The sequence below is a fragment of the Camarhynchus parvulus genome, chromosome 6 (genome assembly GCF_901933205.1).
Source record: "Camarhynchus parvulus chromosome 6, STF_HiC, whole genome shotgun sequence".
NCBI lineage: Eukaryota > Metazoa > Chordata > Aves > Passeriformes > Thraupidae > Camarhynchus > Camarhynchus parvulus.
In genome coordinates, this window is record NC_044576.1 from 9,171,571 (window position 1) to 9,186,159 (window position 14,589).

Genomic DNA, 14,589 nt, shown 5'->3' on the forward strand with positions numbered 1-14,589 from the left:
GGTTTAGCTGAGGGAGGAGTAGTGTGTACTGCCTTGAGGGGTGGGAGGAAAGAGACCATTAAAAGATGCATATGGTTCCTTAACCTTGATATTCCTTTAGAGGTAAGATGGAAGATGTGTCCACAGAGCAAATCCTCTTAGGAAGGCATGACCTTGACCACAACGAATCCACACAGAAGGTGTACTGTGTGAAGCAACTCTACCAACAAAAACCTCTCAGACCATCTGGATTGTGATATTGCCTTTGTCAAGCCTGTGGAAGACATGACAGAAACCCGTCATTGTCCACTGTGCCTGCTTGCCCAGGAGAGGCAGCTTTCTTTCCTTGGGAGAGTCCTGCTGGGTAGCTGCATGGGGGGGCACGTGGTGTATGAGCACTCCTGGTTTTCCAAGGTTAGGCAGGGTTGGTATTATTTTTCCTCTTAAATCCAAGTACACAGAGGAGGATTATATAACACACCCTGTGTCTCCTACATGTTTAGACAAGGAAGCCAAATACTTGAAATGCTTGTTCCTAGGGTAACAGCACATCTGGGATTAGGTGGCTGATTTATACTTTCTCTTAGGTCAGCGCTGAATAATTTGTACTTTTAACTGTGAGTAAAATCCTGATCAGAAGAATGGCTCCTTGGATTGTGCCCAGAGGAGGAAATATGTGGGAAATTGTGACTCAGCTTCCACATGTACTCATCTACTTAGATTTCCATTTGAAGTTCTTTCTGAGTGAAGTCCCCCTACATTCTCTGTTAAGCTTTAAATGCTGTGCATAAACTTACAAAAGGCAGGACTTCACAAATGTGCTGGCCGGGTAGTTCGGTAAAGGCTGAAATCTCACCGACTCACAGGACAGTCTGTGTTGGAAAGGACCCAGGAGGACCATCGAGTCTAACTCCTGAATGGCCCCCGCAGGGATCGAGCCCTCGGCGTTATCGGCGCCGCGCTCTGGCCAGCTGCGCTGAGCTGAGCTGAGCTGAGCTGACCTCCTCGCCGCTGACCGTGAGGGCAGGGAGCAGTAACTGGGTCCTGTTCCCAGCTGGAAAGCGGGGCGGCAGTACTGGGAGGTGTTCTGGGAGCAGTAACCGGGTCCCGTTCCCAGCTGGAAAGCGGGGTGGCAGTACTGGGAGGTGTTCTGGGAGCAGTAACTGGGTCCCGTTCCCAGCTGGAAAGCGGGGAGGCAGTACTGGGAGGTGTTCAGCCGTGCTTCACACTTGTGGAAAGCCACACCAAGGCAAGTACTCTGGAAAATTTCCGGTGGACACGAAAAAGACCCAGACCGGTGGCTCGCCCCACGATACACGTTCAGCGCTCCGAGATTTGCCGCGATTCCTGGATTTCGGCTGCCGCGAGGAGGAGCAGCAGCAGCAGCAGCTCCGCCCCCCGGCGCTCCCTCAGCCGCTCTGCCGCTCCGGCAGGGGGCGCGCGGGCCGGCGGTCTCGCGAGAGCGCGCGGGGCCGGCGGGCGGGCGGGCGGACGGCGCGGGGCTGAGGGAGCGGCGCGCGGGCAGCGGTGAGGGGGCGGCGGGGCCGGCAGGGCGGGGAGACATCCGGGGGGGAGCCGGGAGCCATCCCGTGAGGAATCCCGTAAGAAATCCCGTAAGGAACCCTGTAAGGCACCCGGTAAGGCATCCCGTGCCGCGCTGCCGGAGGTGCCCAGGCAGCCGGCCTGGGTCGGGCAGGTCGCTGGGGAAATGGACGCTCCGCGGCGCAGGGCTCGCACGGAGACGGGGTTTTGTACTGATCTCGCTCTCCGTGTGCCGGAGAGGTTGTGCCGCGAGCGCTCCTAAAGCCACGTTTCTAATTGCAAAGGCCAAGTCTTTTGTTAGCAGCTGCGCTTCTCAGAGGTTATATAAGCAGTAGATGTCTGGGTTAGCAGTGGTCGGGGTTGTGCCGCATCGCGTTTGTTAAAAGTTTGTCGGACGTGTGTTGTTCGTTGCTGGAAAATGGTGTGAGCCGGAGCTTCCGGGGGTTTGCCGAGCATGCTGACAGCTTTAAACTCGGTGTTTATGGCTGGAATTAAAGAGAAAAGATGACAGAGGTGCAAGTTGCCTTCCCCCGAGACTTTCGATAAGGTGTGCAGTCAGGGGAGCGGAAAAAAGCCGGCAGCCATGTAAAAACCACAGTTCATCACGCTGCAAGTGCCTAACATTGGATAGCTGGATGTGCAGAGAGCGTGGCAGTGCTGCCTTTGGGGCCAGATGCTGCAGGCACAACCAGGGGTTTGTCACTTGTTTTCTGAAGGGTTTTTAAGTGCAATAGTCTAGGAGTTGCGTTGTAATGTGCAATCTGCGTTAAGGTAAATGTGTGTCTCCCCACTCTTTGGTATCTTCTTTGGTATTTTCAGTAATTATAGCATGGAGATATTAGGCCTTCATATTCAGACACTTTGTGATTTCAGTTATATGCTTGTTGTGCATAAAATATATATTTATGTTAGATGGAATAAAGTGGTGGTCAGACTTCTTCACAGCTGTATTAGTGACTTGTGACTGTTCAGAGCCCAGCTCTTGTGAGATTGTCTCCGTACAAGTGCTCTGTGCACTGGCCGGGCTGTTTCAGAGCTAAAACAGGCAGAAAAAGTGTTTAGGTGTTCAGGTCTGTGGCATAGACCTTATGCTGTGCAGACAGGTGAAAACTACCTGAATTTTAGAAAATGTAATACCTGAAATTTCTGTTACTATTTCTTAAAGTGTTTATTTTACTTTTTCTCTTGCTTGAAACAGTTAAAGGTTATTTATTTGCTTCACGTGGCTTGTGACTTAAAAAATAGGGTGTTATATACTTGTTTTGGAGTAAAATGGTCCCCCTAGCAGGAGCTCCGTACAGATCCTGGTACATAATGCTGATGCTGCACTGTACAAAGTGCTTGTTATGCTTGGATGTAAATGGGAAGTTCCCCAATTCAGCTCGTGTACTTAGAGTACTTCACTCCCTGACCACAACTCCTGCCTATCTAATCTGGGAGAGCTTCTTAAGAGGAACTTCTGTTTTTTGGTAGGGTTAGATGGAAGTCCGTGGGGATTTCAGTTCAAACGAGCCAGCTGGTTTAAAGCCACGTAAAGACAGGTCAGAGAGGCCTTTGGAGCAGTCTTGTCCTGCCAAATGGAAGGAATCATTCCACGTTTATAAATAGAGCCTGTTCAATGGGAGGCTTCATTCCCTTCAGAAGCTTTTCCCCAGCGAGGCTCTGCACAGCCCTGGTTTTGAGGTGATTTTTCCACACCCATTTGAAATGAAAAACAATGTTCTTCCCAAGGGCAGCTTGGATGGTTGTGCTGAGAGTGAAAAGCTGGTAGAACCAGTTTCCTACCAGCCTGTTTGCAGGAGAGGAAGGGCTGTCTCCTCCTCCTCTGCTCACCAGCAGCCACATACTTAATTAAAAGCTTGAAATTATTTTTGTCCAGCGGTTTCTGACCTATGGGAAGTAACATCCCAGGGGTGGAGTGCAGGCAGCCAGGAGATTGCACAGAGCACCTGTGACCAGGAGTTGTAGCTGCAGGGTTTTGTGGTGGCACCTCTCCAGCGAGCCAAAAGTCTTCTGTAAGTTCTTCTGGTAGTTATTTTACTATTAGGAACAATAATATGATCTTCCTTATAATTCAGGCCGTTCTTTTGGTTTCATGGTTATGACATTTTTACTGCTTGTATGCAGACGAGGACACAGGCAGGGCCCATCCCTGGGAGTATTCAAGGCCAGGCTGGATGGGGTGCTGGGTACCCAGGTCTAGTGAGAGGTGTCCCTGCCTATGGCAAGGCATTGGAATGACATGATCTTCAAGGTCCTTTCCAACCGAGGCCATTCTCTGTGCTTTCCTCAGCTGAGTGTGTGAAATTGTGGAAGCAAGAGTAGATGTGGCAGGAATTGTGTATGTGTGGGTGTCATTTTGGTCCTTCCAGGAGCTAACTTGCATCCGAGCTGCTCAGTGTCAGGATTTCTGGCACGGTGCAGGCTCAGTGCTGGATGGGGAGCCTCAGTGCTGGGCTGTGCATGGCCAGGGACGGAAGGCTGAGCTCGGCAGCTGGATCGGCTCGCAGCTCTTTAGCTCTTGCTGCTCCATCCGCGCTGGAGCTGGATGCCTCAGCGCTCGGGTCTGCTTTGTTGTTGCATGAAGAAGATACATTGCCACACGTACCAAGTTGCAAGAAATAGCGGTTTTGTTGCAAAACGTTGAGGTTCCGCGGTTTCAACTGCTGGTTGGATGTTCGGAGGCGCTCGGTGCTGTGGCTGAGCGGAGCCAGGCCGGGGCAGAGCGGCTCGGCTCGGCCCGGTTCCCGCCCGGCCCGGGGCCGGTGGTCGCGGCCCGCCCCGGGCCCGCCCCGCGCTGCCGACGTGCGGCTCGGCCGGGCGCGGTGGCCGGGGCGGGGCGCGGGCTGGGCCGCCCCGATAAGGCGAGGGGCCGCTCCAGCCGGCCGGGGCATGGAGCGGATATTTGCAGGGCTGGCAGCATTCCGGAGGCATTCCGGAGGCCGTGCCTGAGAATGGAGGCCGCGTTATAAATAGGACATTGCGGGATTGCTTCCTGACCGCGGAAAGTAAGTGCGAGCTCGTCTGTGGGGGTGTGCGTCCCGTGACGCACAGAGCGGGGGCTGCGGGGGACCCCCGTGTGCCTGGAAACCGCTTGGTGGCACGGAAATGGCCAGAGCAGGTGACCATGTGTTGCAGCCGGGTGTCTTCTTGTGTTTTGTTACTGTTGAGCCGAATTGTGTGATCGCGGGTGTATCAGAGCATGTGAGCTGAAAACCTCTTAAATTCTCAGTGCTATTTGGGAGTAACTGGGAAGCGAGGAAATAGGTGCTTGCCCCCACTAGGTTTTGTTAGAGGCTTGTGGAAATTGGAAAGAAGGGTGGATTGGCTCTCATGCTCAACATGTGAGTTTTACTGGCTTATTTGCGACAAAGCCTAAGAACAGCCATTTTAGCAGGAGCTGGCTGGCTGGAGGAAGGCAGCAGTCATTCTCTCCATACACTTTGGAGTGAGTCTCTTGCAATCATTGAAAAAAGGAAAAGCAATAAACAGTAGTTTCAGAGATCATTAGAGAAGAGTGTGTAAGCTTCTTAAATTTAATTGTGCCATTACAAAGCTGCTAATACAGAGTGTGATAAAGTAGGTTAACATAATTTTCACAAGAGTTGTTAAGTACATTATCTATTGTCTGAGCAAATATGGTAGTTTTATTTTTTAAATTTATTTTTGGGTATATGATAGTTTTTAAGGTACCTAATATCCTTGTTTTCTTGGCTGGGTGTATTGCTGTCATCCACTTGTTAAATTACATCTGAGAACCAGGGCTCCCACTTACACTGTTGGCTCCTACTTCCTGTAGGTTGTACATGAGAGTTGAAAAGCAAGATAAAGTCTAGGGAGTGTTGTGAGAAAAAGCTCAGCTTACTTTATATTGAATGTTGCTAGCATGATGAAGATCGTGAAACCTTATAGAAGTGAACCTGTGAACAAGCTAGGGTGTGCAAATACTGGTGTTCACAGCACAGCATGGAGAATGATGTATTTTGGACTTCTGCATCGTCAGATTTGGTGCAAAATAACATAAATATTACATTTGTGCTCTGCAGTTCCTAGAGGATGAGATGTTATGGTGAGGATGGGATTGAGCTGTGTGCAGGGTCTTGGGGTGGCTTCTGTGCCTAGTCTATGTCTTGTGTCCAGAGGTGCTGGAGGGACAGGAAACCCATAGTGCTGAGGGAACTAATGGAGGTGCAGCCTCTGCTCCTGCCCCACCGTGAACATTGCTTTTTCTGTCACCTTCCACTTGCAAGCCACTCTTAGCCCTCTCCTGTGTGAAAAACACACTTTTATATCTTCCTGTAGAAGAACTTTTGGGTTGCAGCTTATATGATCATGGGGCTTGGAAATTGCAGACTAAATAGCTGCTCAGGAAGCAAGTTCTTGGTTGTCTTGTTATATTCAAAACTACTTTCAGTTCCCTCCAGAGCTGTGGTAAAATTTGTGACATTTTAGATTGGCACATGTGTATGCTTTAAATCTGCAGGAATTTCCACAGTTGTCATTGCTGAAGACTTGTTTAAATAGAATAAATACTATGAATGTTTAGTGCTTCAGGAATCTCATGAAACTGACAGGAGAATTCCAACTCTTTGGTAACAAAATAACCCACTGGTTAGGAAAAGTGCTTACAGTGATCCTTCCTGTTTTTACTAAAAATCCATTTTATCTTTTCCCCTTACTTGCAGAATCTTTGCCAGTATCGCTTCTGTAGAAATTTTGTATTTGAACCCTTTCTAATTGAGACTGTGCTGAAGCTAAGTGACCACAGCTGTGACCAGGACACAATGGGTAGCTGTGAAAATTCTGGCCTTTGCAGCTTAGTAAAGAATGATCTTTGTAGCAACATGTGGGTTTTCAGTTGGTGAAACTGTATTGGAATTTTCTCACTTAAGGGAGCCAGCTCATTGCCTGCAGAGGAAGGAAGGGTGACTGAAATATCTCCTGCCCCTGGTCAGGCCGTTCTCCCCAGCTCCAACATTGATGCTGAACCTGCCCTGAATCAGCCCCTCAGCTCTGGAGTTTGCTGGCTAGGCATAGAAACTGGAGGAAGGTGCCTGGCAGGGGAGGATTGCCTAAACTCCGGTGGCTGAAGCTGTTGTCAAATATCTGTTGGTTTTCCTGTGATTGTGCAAATTCCGTGGGTGGAAGTGTTTGAGAGACCGTTGTTGCTCCTGGGGGAGAGCTTTATCTATGTTTAGAAAACTTGCATCTGTGTAGGGTCTTAGGGGCTTTTTTGTTCACCTTTAAAGTGAAGTAGAGCAGATGGTTCTTCATATGATGCTCTTCCTCTTCTGTTAAAGAGGAATAGAAACTATTAAGAAATCGTTTTTCCATTGTGTTTTAGGAACACTTCAAGAATGAGTCCACCACAAGATAGAAATAGAAATTCCTGCAGCAGTGAGACTCTGGCAAAGTGCCTTCAAGCAAAGAAGGACTTGGAAACAGCTATATCTGGAATTGTCAAAGCTGAACAGCAGATTAAAGAAAACTGGCGGGAGGTAATTTTAAATTACTTCTTAAAGATTTTTTAATAACTAACATGATTTCAATTAAAGTTTTTATTATTCCAGAATATTTACTATTATCATGGTGGTCTGAAATTTTCCTAGCAATTTGCAAACACATTGCTGTGTCATTTTGCTAATGCTCTTGATAAAGGTATTCCTGTATACCTGTATCTTCTTTATCAATTCTGCAAGCTTAGGCATGCAGCATTTCCAAAAGCTGATGATTGAAACATCAGAATAGAGAGAGATTACAAATAACATTATTCTTTGATACCTCTTTAAAGGTAGCCTTTGAACTGTTACTGACCTGAGTCATGTGGGTGACTGTGATGAATTTCTGAGAAATAAATCACTCCAAAAATACCACTTGCCGCTGACAAACAGTAGTTTGCAGTCAGCGCAGCACATGTTTGTGCACTGTGCTTGACAGATGTAGCAATGGTGTGTGTTTCCTGACAGGTCAAGGCCAAGATCCACAGCCACATCAGCCGGCAGCTGGAGTGCCTGCGCAGCCGTGAGGTGTGGCTCTTCGAGCAAGTGGATCTCATCCAGCAGCTCAAAGAGGAGGCCTTGCAGCAGCAGGCACAGCAGCTCTACTGGGTAAGGCTTGGTTGTCAGTTGCTGCACTGGCATTTTCAAGCAAACCTTTTTCTTGCAAGTATTGGCTCAATTTTAATCCTGGGAGCTGAAACAATAATTTGTGTTTTGTCTTCCATGTAGTACTTGGGACAGTTCAATTGCCTTATTCATCAGCTGGAACACTCCTACAGCAACGAACTGGCAAACCAGATTTCAATTTGCCTGGAGAGGTAAATACATTTTATGATGCAAGTTTACACAGTTGGGTTTATTATAACTTATGAATTTAATCTGTTTTTTTATTCTATTAGAACTAACAGATCTCACTGTTCCTACATTTTTAATAGTTCCTAGAAATAAGAACAGCAGTCTGAGGTGATAAACCAGGGCTATAATGAGCAGGAGAGGTACTTATTTATGCAGATTATTTCAAATATTAGTTGTTGATGGCAGTTGAAGTAAGAAAGTGAAACTTGTGTTTTGCTGGCAATTTATTCTGTTCTTGATTTGTAGATAGCCATTCATTTCTTGTACACTGTATCAAAAGTCTTCTTTGTTACCTAATTACTGCCAAGTAGCTTGAAAGCCTTTTTATGAAATAATGGACTGACTTCCAAAACAGGACAGATGAAGAAGACTGTAATTTTTTTCCTTTCTGTAACTATCACCTTTCTCTTTCAGACTGGAAAGTCTTACACTCAAACCTGAAGAGTCTTCCATCCTGAATTTTGAGGCTGACACATCTTACCTTCGCCAAGCTATTACCTCATTTGGTTCCATTAAAACGATGGTAAGCACCAGGACTTCCCTTGGTTGGAATACTTGCCTCAAAGATTTCTTTTCAGTAGAGCAATATATTCCAAGTGATATTTTTGCTTTTAGTGACAGCTTGAACGGCTTCTGTGTGCGAGTCGTATAATTTTAGCTGTATAATAAATACACAGTGGTTTATTAATTATTGCATGTAGTTTTCACTGAGTTTAGTTATGTACATGTTATTTTAATGTATTTTAGCAGAGGCTGAGGGAATGACTACTGCATCCCTACTGTATTCCAGCAGATAAAAATTTGTTACTGTTTTCTTTGGATAGCAATAGTTAAAACATAGTAGATGTTTTCTGTGATACAAGTATTTTGGGATTCTAAAGTAAGCGGCATATTTCCTGTATTGTTGGAGACAATTCTGTTAAACGAAGCAGACTCAAGGTAGTATTTTTATAGTAAATTTTTCTCCATCCTATTTGTAAATGTTGAGAACATTGTTAGCCATAAAGCACTGAGCATTTGTAACTGTGCTTTACTTCTGCTTTATTGTAGAATTTGTTCTAGATACTGGACAAAATGGAGTTTTAATTTAATTTTTACTTTTCTTTCAGCAAACCTCAGAGAGAGAGAATACTTCTCCCTGGTTCCCAGGGCAGAGCTGTGCCCTAATGAACTGTGAGCAGGTAAGATTGACCTGTGTGTGAGTGTTTAATTGCATTAGAGGAAAGAGGAGAACAGGCACATTATATGAGCTTGAGTAATGGCTTGTGTTTGTTTGTTAAGATGCTTGAGTAGCCAGTGACAGTGGCTATGGTGAGCAGAGCAATCTGATACTGTAGCTGCTCCAGGAGCAGACAGGCAAGAACAGAGTATGAAAGTGTATGCGGGGTGTGACTGACAGGATTTTTTAATTGAATGTTCCTTATGTTGGAACTACCCAAATCCTGTGAGTGGTTTCATAATTAGAGGGGATTGTTTTTCCTTTTGGTGCAGAAATCCTGCTGCCTGCCTGTGTTGGTGTTCAGCACAGATTGGCTCAGCAGTCAGTCCTTCCCTAACCAAGGGCATTGTCTCTCGGCAGCAGACGCAGTGTGGGGCAGCGAGTGCCTCGCTGGCTGGCTGGTTACTTGGAAGCAGGCCCGTGCCTGTGCGCCAGGCTCCCTACGTTCCCAGCACCAATCTTGAGGAATGGGTTACCCAAAAGTGTGTGCCAGAGCCCAGCCAGGTAAACCTTTCTTGTGCTAAGCTAGTTTTGAACAGAGGGGAAAACACAGTACCTGATTGCAAGCAGAATGTGGTCGGAATGAAACCTGTAGTACTCTTCCTTCTGCCTTATGTTCTGCCTGATGCTTTGGCACTTACTAGCTGAATGCTGTGAGCTCTAACTATACAGTTACTGAACATTGCCTTTTAGTTTTAATGGATGTATTTCAATCTGTCTTTACTAGAATTTGAATTCTTCCAAAGTCTGCTATTTTGAGCAAGCCTGGGGAAATCTGAAGGATTTGGAGAACTGGCTCCTGCACAATCAGCAGCGTGATCTTGCTGGGAAGACAGATTCCCCTAGCTGCAAGGACTCCACCACTACTCTTAACTCATCCTTTTCCACTATTGAAAAGGTGGAGGAATTAGAGTCTCTTGGACCAGAAGAGATGGACCTTTCTGACTGGCTGCTTACTCCTGACACAGAAAATGGAAGTATTGCTTCAGATGAGAAATGGAAGAATGAATTTAAACTTTTTAGGGAAGAATGCAATTTGAATGATTGGCTTCTCAAAGCTGAAACATGTACCAGTTGTCCTGGCAGCCAGAGTAAAAGTGTGGAAATTGAGAACCTGGGAAATCTTAAGTGCCTGAATGAGCATCTTGATGGAAAGAAATCACCCAATACATCTGCTGTAAATGCTTGGCTTCTTCAGCATCCTCAGGCCCCCTTTAAAGTGGAAGATGTGTGCAAAGCTAATGATCTCTGTGCCAGCTTTTCAGAATGTGTGTGTGATGAAAACTGTGGAAAAGAGGCTCTTTGCAAATGGCTTCTGAAGAAAGATGGGAAGGACAAAAATGGAGTTCCGGTCAGCCAGAGAGATGTACCAGACCCTCAGCATGAGAAGACCAAGTTTGCTGCCAGTTCCTGGCTTAGCCCTGCCCAGCAGCTCCCAGGGGAAGCCGTGAGTGCAGAGAAAGCAGATTATTCAGCAGAGATTGCAGAACCCTGGAAAGCGTTGCTCGAGAGGCCTCTGACAAGCTGGCTGGCCAAGGCTGAGCACAAAGCAGAAAGCACAGAAGAAAAAGAGAGTCGGGAGAAAGCAGACAAGAGTTTCAAGAGTCCTTTCCTAGACCTCTTGGCTCCATTCCACCTCCCCTTAAATGTAAACAGTTGGGTGTTGGCTTCAAATGACCTAGAAAATGCAAACCTGCCTCCAGTGGAAGATAAATGGCTTCTGCGCAAGAAAGCACAAGTGAGCATAAGTTTTTGATACTTTTGTGTCTTATGTGCCAGGTTTATTGCTTTACTGAATTTAATGACTTCATTCTCTTCCAAAGTCATAGCTCTTCTGGATTATACTGGCTGAAACTTTTTAGGTTTCCTGGCTCTTTTAATGTTTTCACAATTATTAGTTACTTAGCACTAAACAAGTTAGTATTTTATACTAAATGAAGAAACTATTAATCTCAAAGACACAAAAGTCAGTTTTGGTTTTGAATACTTTACAGAATTTGAAGATACAGCAGAATGTATTTATGTTTGGGGTTGGTAATGAAGGTGACTTCTCTTTCAGGACTTTGGCCTTCCTACAGTTTGTGACCTTTTTGCCTGCATGAAGCTCAGTGGAGATAACGAAAAATGGCTGTATCGGTCTCCTTTACAGGTAGGATACAGAATGTATTTGAACAGCTGAGCCTAATCATAACACAGATACTGGCAGCTAATGGTCACCTTAAATTCTTTAAATGTTACATTTAACAGTGTAGTAATTTCCTCCCCATACACCTTTTTAACAGCTTGGACTGTTCCTCTTTGTTATTAATCCTCCTCTTCTGATCACAGGCCAGGGAGGGAATTACTTCTGTTCTTGTGTAAATCTCTCAACTGATTGACACTTGGTAACTCTGAGTGTAACTAAGATATGGAATTAGTGTATCAATCTCCAGGCAGCTTCTTTCTTTCCTTTGTAATGTATTTACAGCTGACATCATGTCTTTCCTTTCTGATGATAACTCTTTGTCTTTGTTTTTGAAATTAATGAAAATAGTCCTTAGCAGGAGTACTTCAAACCCTAAAAGGCAGAATCCTTAATTCTAGGAGTAATGTTAATATCACTTTTTTTATTATCTTATAGTTGGGTTTTTTTCCAAAGTGTTGCTTTTTATCAAAGAGAATAATAACCCTATTTTAAATTTGTTTAGATGTGAAGAACTGGATGTGTTGAAATCATCCCCTTCCTGCTATCAGTCGCACATTACACTGAGTGACTGCAGCCAGCTGAGTGCTTGTGTTTTGTGTTTGGCCATCTGCTTTCTCTTCTAAAATTATAACAAAAAGAAAGATTCCTTATCTAACAGAGTTCTGGTGCAGAAGATCCCTTTTTGTTGTCATTAATTCTGAAATGTAAACCCACTGACCATAAGCAATCTGATGCTTTAGAGGTGTTAGCAAATTTGTATCTGTTATGGGAATACAAGGATCTTTAACGGGTTGTCACTCCAAATATGTTGAGGCCAGTGCAGGTAAAAAGCAGAATCTTCCTGGTGCTGTGCAATGTCCACCTTTGACAGTGACTTTACAAATGCTGCTGTTCTTTCAGCTGCTACAACTGTCATGTTGGGTTCCAGCTTACTTAGGCTGTACTTGCAAGCAATTTGTTTTATGGAGCAGTTGCTCACTTTGGAGGTTTCATTTGCATCTTGTGTTGGTGCATTTCCCAGCTAAATATGTGAAATCCAGACTTGGAAAAATACATGGATTTATGGGACCTAACATGTGACAGGAGAATTGGTAACTTAGTTTTAGATCAAAACTCTGAATTTTGAGCTTTTCAGAGAACAGGGTAGGGTGTTAATTTTCATGCACCAGTAGATCAGACCCTACTGTGTCCCCAGCATTTACAAACAATTTGAATGTCACTGAAAAAGATGTAAAATGAAATGTGTGTTTCTGTTAGTTCTAGATAATTCATAATGAATTTTTACTGACTAAACCACTGGAAAGCAGGCATCTTAGCCACATAATATTTAAAGGTAATATTTGGGGAATTAGATGCCTTCAGCAGATTGATGGCCTGCTGTTTAATTGGGAAACACTAACTTGGCAAACTGTGGCTCCCACTGATGCAGTTTAAAGGTATTTAATCTGTGGTTTCCATGTGATTATGTATGTGAAAGTGGGGTCCAGTAACTTGGATCTTCCTGAAGCTGTGGACATAATATGAGCAATACCTCTTCAGACATTTAGCCTTTTGAGCCTGTAGGAACGAGTGCAAAGATGTTCTATGGAAACGTGGATCATGCCTGTCAGGCTCCATGGAAAAACTGTGAAGCTCCATAGCTTCTGGTGCAGCTTCTACTCACTTAACAAATTGCTCTTGATGACTATGAAAATAGGTCCCCCTTCTCCCCATCCCTGCAGCCTGCCTGGGATTAAAAGTGATTTGAGTTCCTCACAACCCTGTAGAAAATAAATTAAGATCCGACCTTGGAGTCACTTTGCAGTGTGAACACATTCCTGTCTGATCAATCCTGTGCATTCATTTCAAAGTAAGTTTTTAGTCTGAGAAGGGGAGACTGTGCATCTGAAACCAGACCCTGAAAGGGCTTAACATCAGCAAAACACTTGAGGCTTTTGTACTTTCATAGCCAGGGCTTTCTGCTGGAGGCAGAGGTGTTTTAGGAGCTCACTTTCCCCTTCATGTGTCCTTGTTGCTCCATGGGAAGACTGCACTGTAACTAACTCCAGTAACAGATGTGATCAGCAGCTGAACTTAATGAATGGGATTGACGTGCAGCCCACCTCTTCCAGTTAATTCCATGTAGTCGTCATTGTGTGCTACTTTGTCAGTTCATTATGAGCCTTTAAAACTTGGGGGTATGTATTCCTTTACTCAACTGACTTGTCACTAATTGATATTTATGTGAAACATTGATTAGTCTTTTCCATTAAAAAATAATTGCAACCAAAGTGTGTATTATGTCTCATTTACAAGATGGTCAACAAAAACTGCTGTGGCACATGTCTGGAAGCTGCCTTGCCTGTCTGGAAGCTGCTACAGTTGTGCTTCCATCCAGATGGGATTCACATGCTTTAGTTCATTCACCACTGCCTGGAGCTGCACTGAGCTCCAGAGCAGGGAAACTCTGGGAGCTGGGACACTTCTCACACTTAGTGGGTGGCTCCTGTCAGGTACTGTCTTGCAGTATGACCCCCTGGACATGCAGCTGGTGTGTCTCAGTCACCTGGGCTTTGCTCAGCTGTTGGAAGAAACAGACTTGGACAAAATGACCCATTTGCTTCTTAGCACTCTTGAATACTTAGTGAGGATTCTTGGATTTTAGTAGCATTTGGTCCTCTTCTCCCATGGCTGAAGAACATCTGTGCAATTGGAAGTGAATTCTTCTCTGTGGTGTTTGAGCATCAGCCTCCCTGCACAACTGGTTCCTCCACTGAGTATTTTCCAGTATTTAACTGCAGCCTGCACTGTTCATTGTTCATTAGGAGAACATTTACAGCTGGGCCTGGCAGCCTTTGAACGACCATACCTTAAATTTCATGTGGAGGTGTGCACACACACCTTTTAAAGTGGACTGGAAGTTCTTTGTTAGAAGTAGTCACAGGCAGAACTCCTGAATGTGTATCCTGAATGTTGAGCTTTCAAAGGCAGGGAAAAAGTACTTCAAAATTATCCCAAGACAAGAAGGACAGAGTAGCAGGAAGTGAATGCTATTCATGGATTCTCAACTGGCTGGAGACCTTTCTTTGAACAAGGTGAGCTATGAGACTGATGTCCTGTACTGAGGAATGTTTCCTTCCCTCCCACACCCCCCTGGAGCACGGTGGCCACAGGCTCCTGGCGCATCAGCCCCTTCAACTCCTTGTCCTCAGAGCAACCATGGAGTCAGTGGGGCAGCTGTTCCCACAGGGCAGGGGAGAGGGGGGCTAATAGAGGGGGAATACCTGTGAGGAACACAGAGCAGGTATTAACCATGCTGGGAAAGTCCCATA

General features: G+C 45.2%; 1 protein-coding gene across 5 annotated transcripts; it reads left to right on the forward strand.

Moving 5' to 3' along the window:
* Nucleotides 1-1,450: 1,450 nt before the first annotated feature.
* On the forward strand, nucleotides 1,451-13,548 carry NCOA4 (nuclear receptor coactivator 4). Of its 5 annotated transcripts, none has more exons than XM_030950766.1 (10): nucleotides 1,451-1,506; nucleotides 6,866-7,019; nucleotides 7,488-7,628; nucleotides 7,749-7,837; nucleotides 8,289-8,397; nucleotides 8,984-9,055; nucleotides 9,454-9,597; nucleotides 9,821-10,831; nucleotides 11,153-11,242; nucleotides 11,781-13,548. In XM_030950766.1, the coding sequence occupies exons 2-10, from the start codon at nucleotides 6,879-6,881 to the stop codon at nucleotides 11,784-11,786; spliced, it is 1,803 nt and encodes a 600-aa protein (XP_030806626.1). In that variant the 5' UTR covers nucleotides 1,451-1,506; nucleotides 6,866-6,878; the 3' UTR covers nucleotides 11,787-13,548. The 5 variants fall into 5 exon arrangements, with proteins under 5 accessions (XP_030806626.1, XP_030806624.1, XP_030806628.1 ...); XM_030950764.1 differs by lacking the exon at nucleotides 1,451-1,506 and adding an exon at nucleotides 1,530-1,616; XM_030950768.1 differs by lacking the exon at nucleotides 1,451-1,506 and adding an exon at nucleotides 1,530-1,616 and having other exon boundaries at nucleotides 9,457-9,597.
* Nucleotides 13,549-14,589: the final 1,041 nt, after the last annotated feature.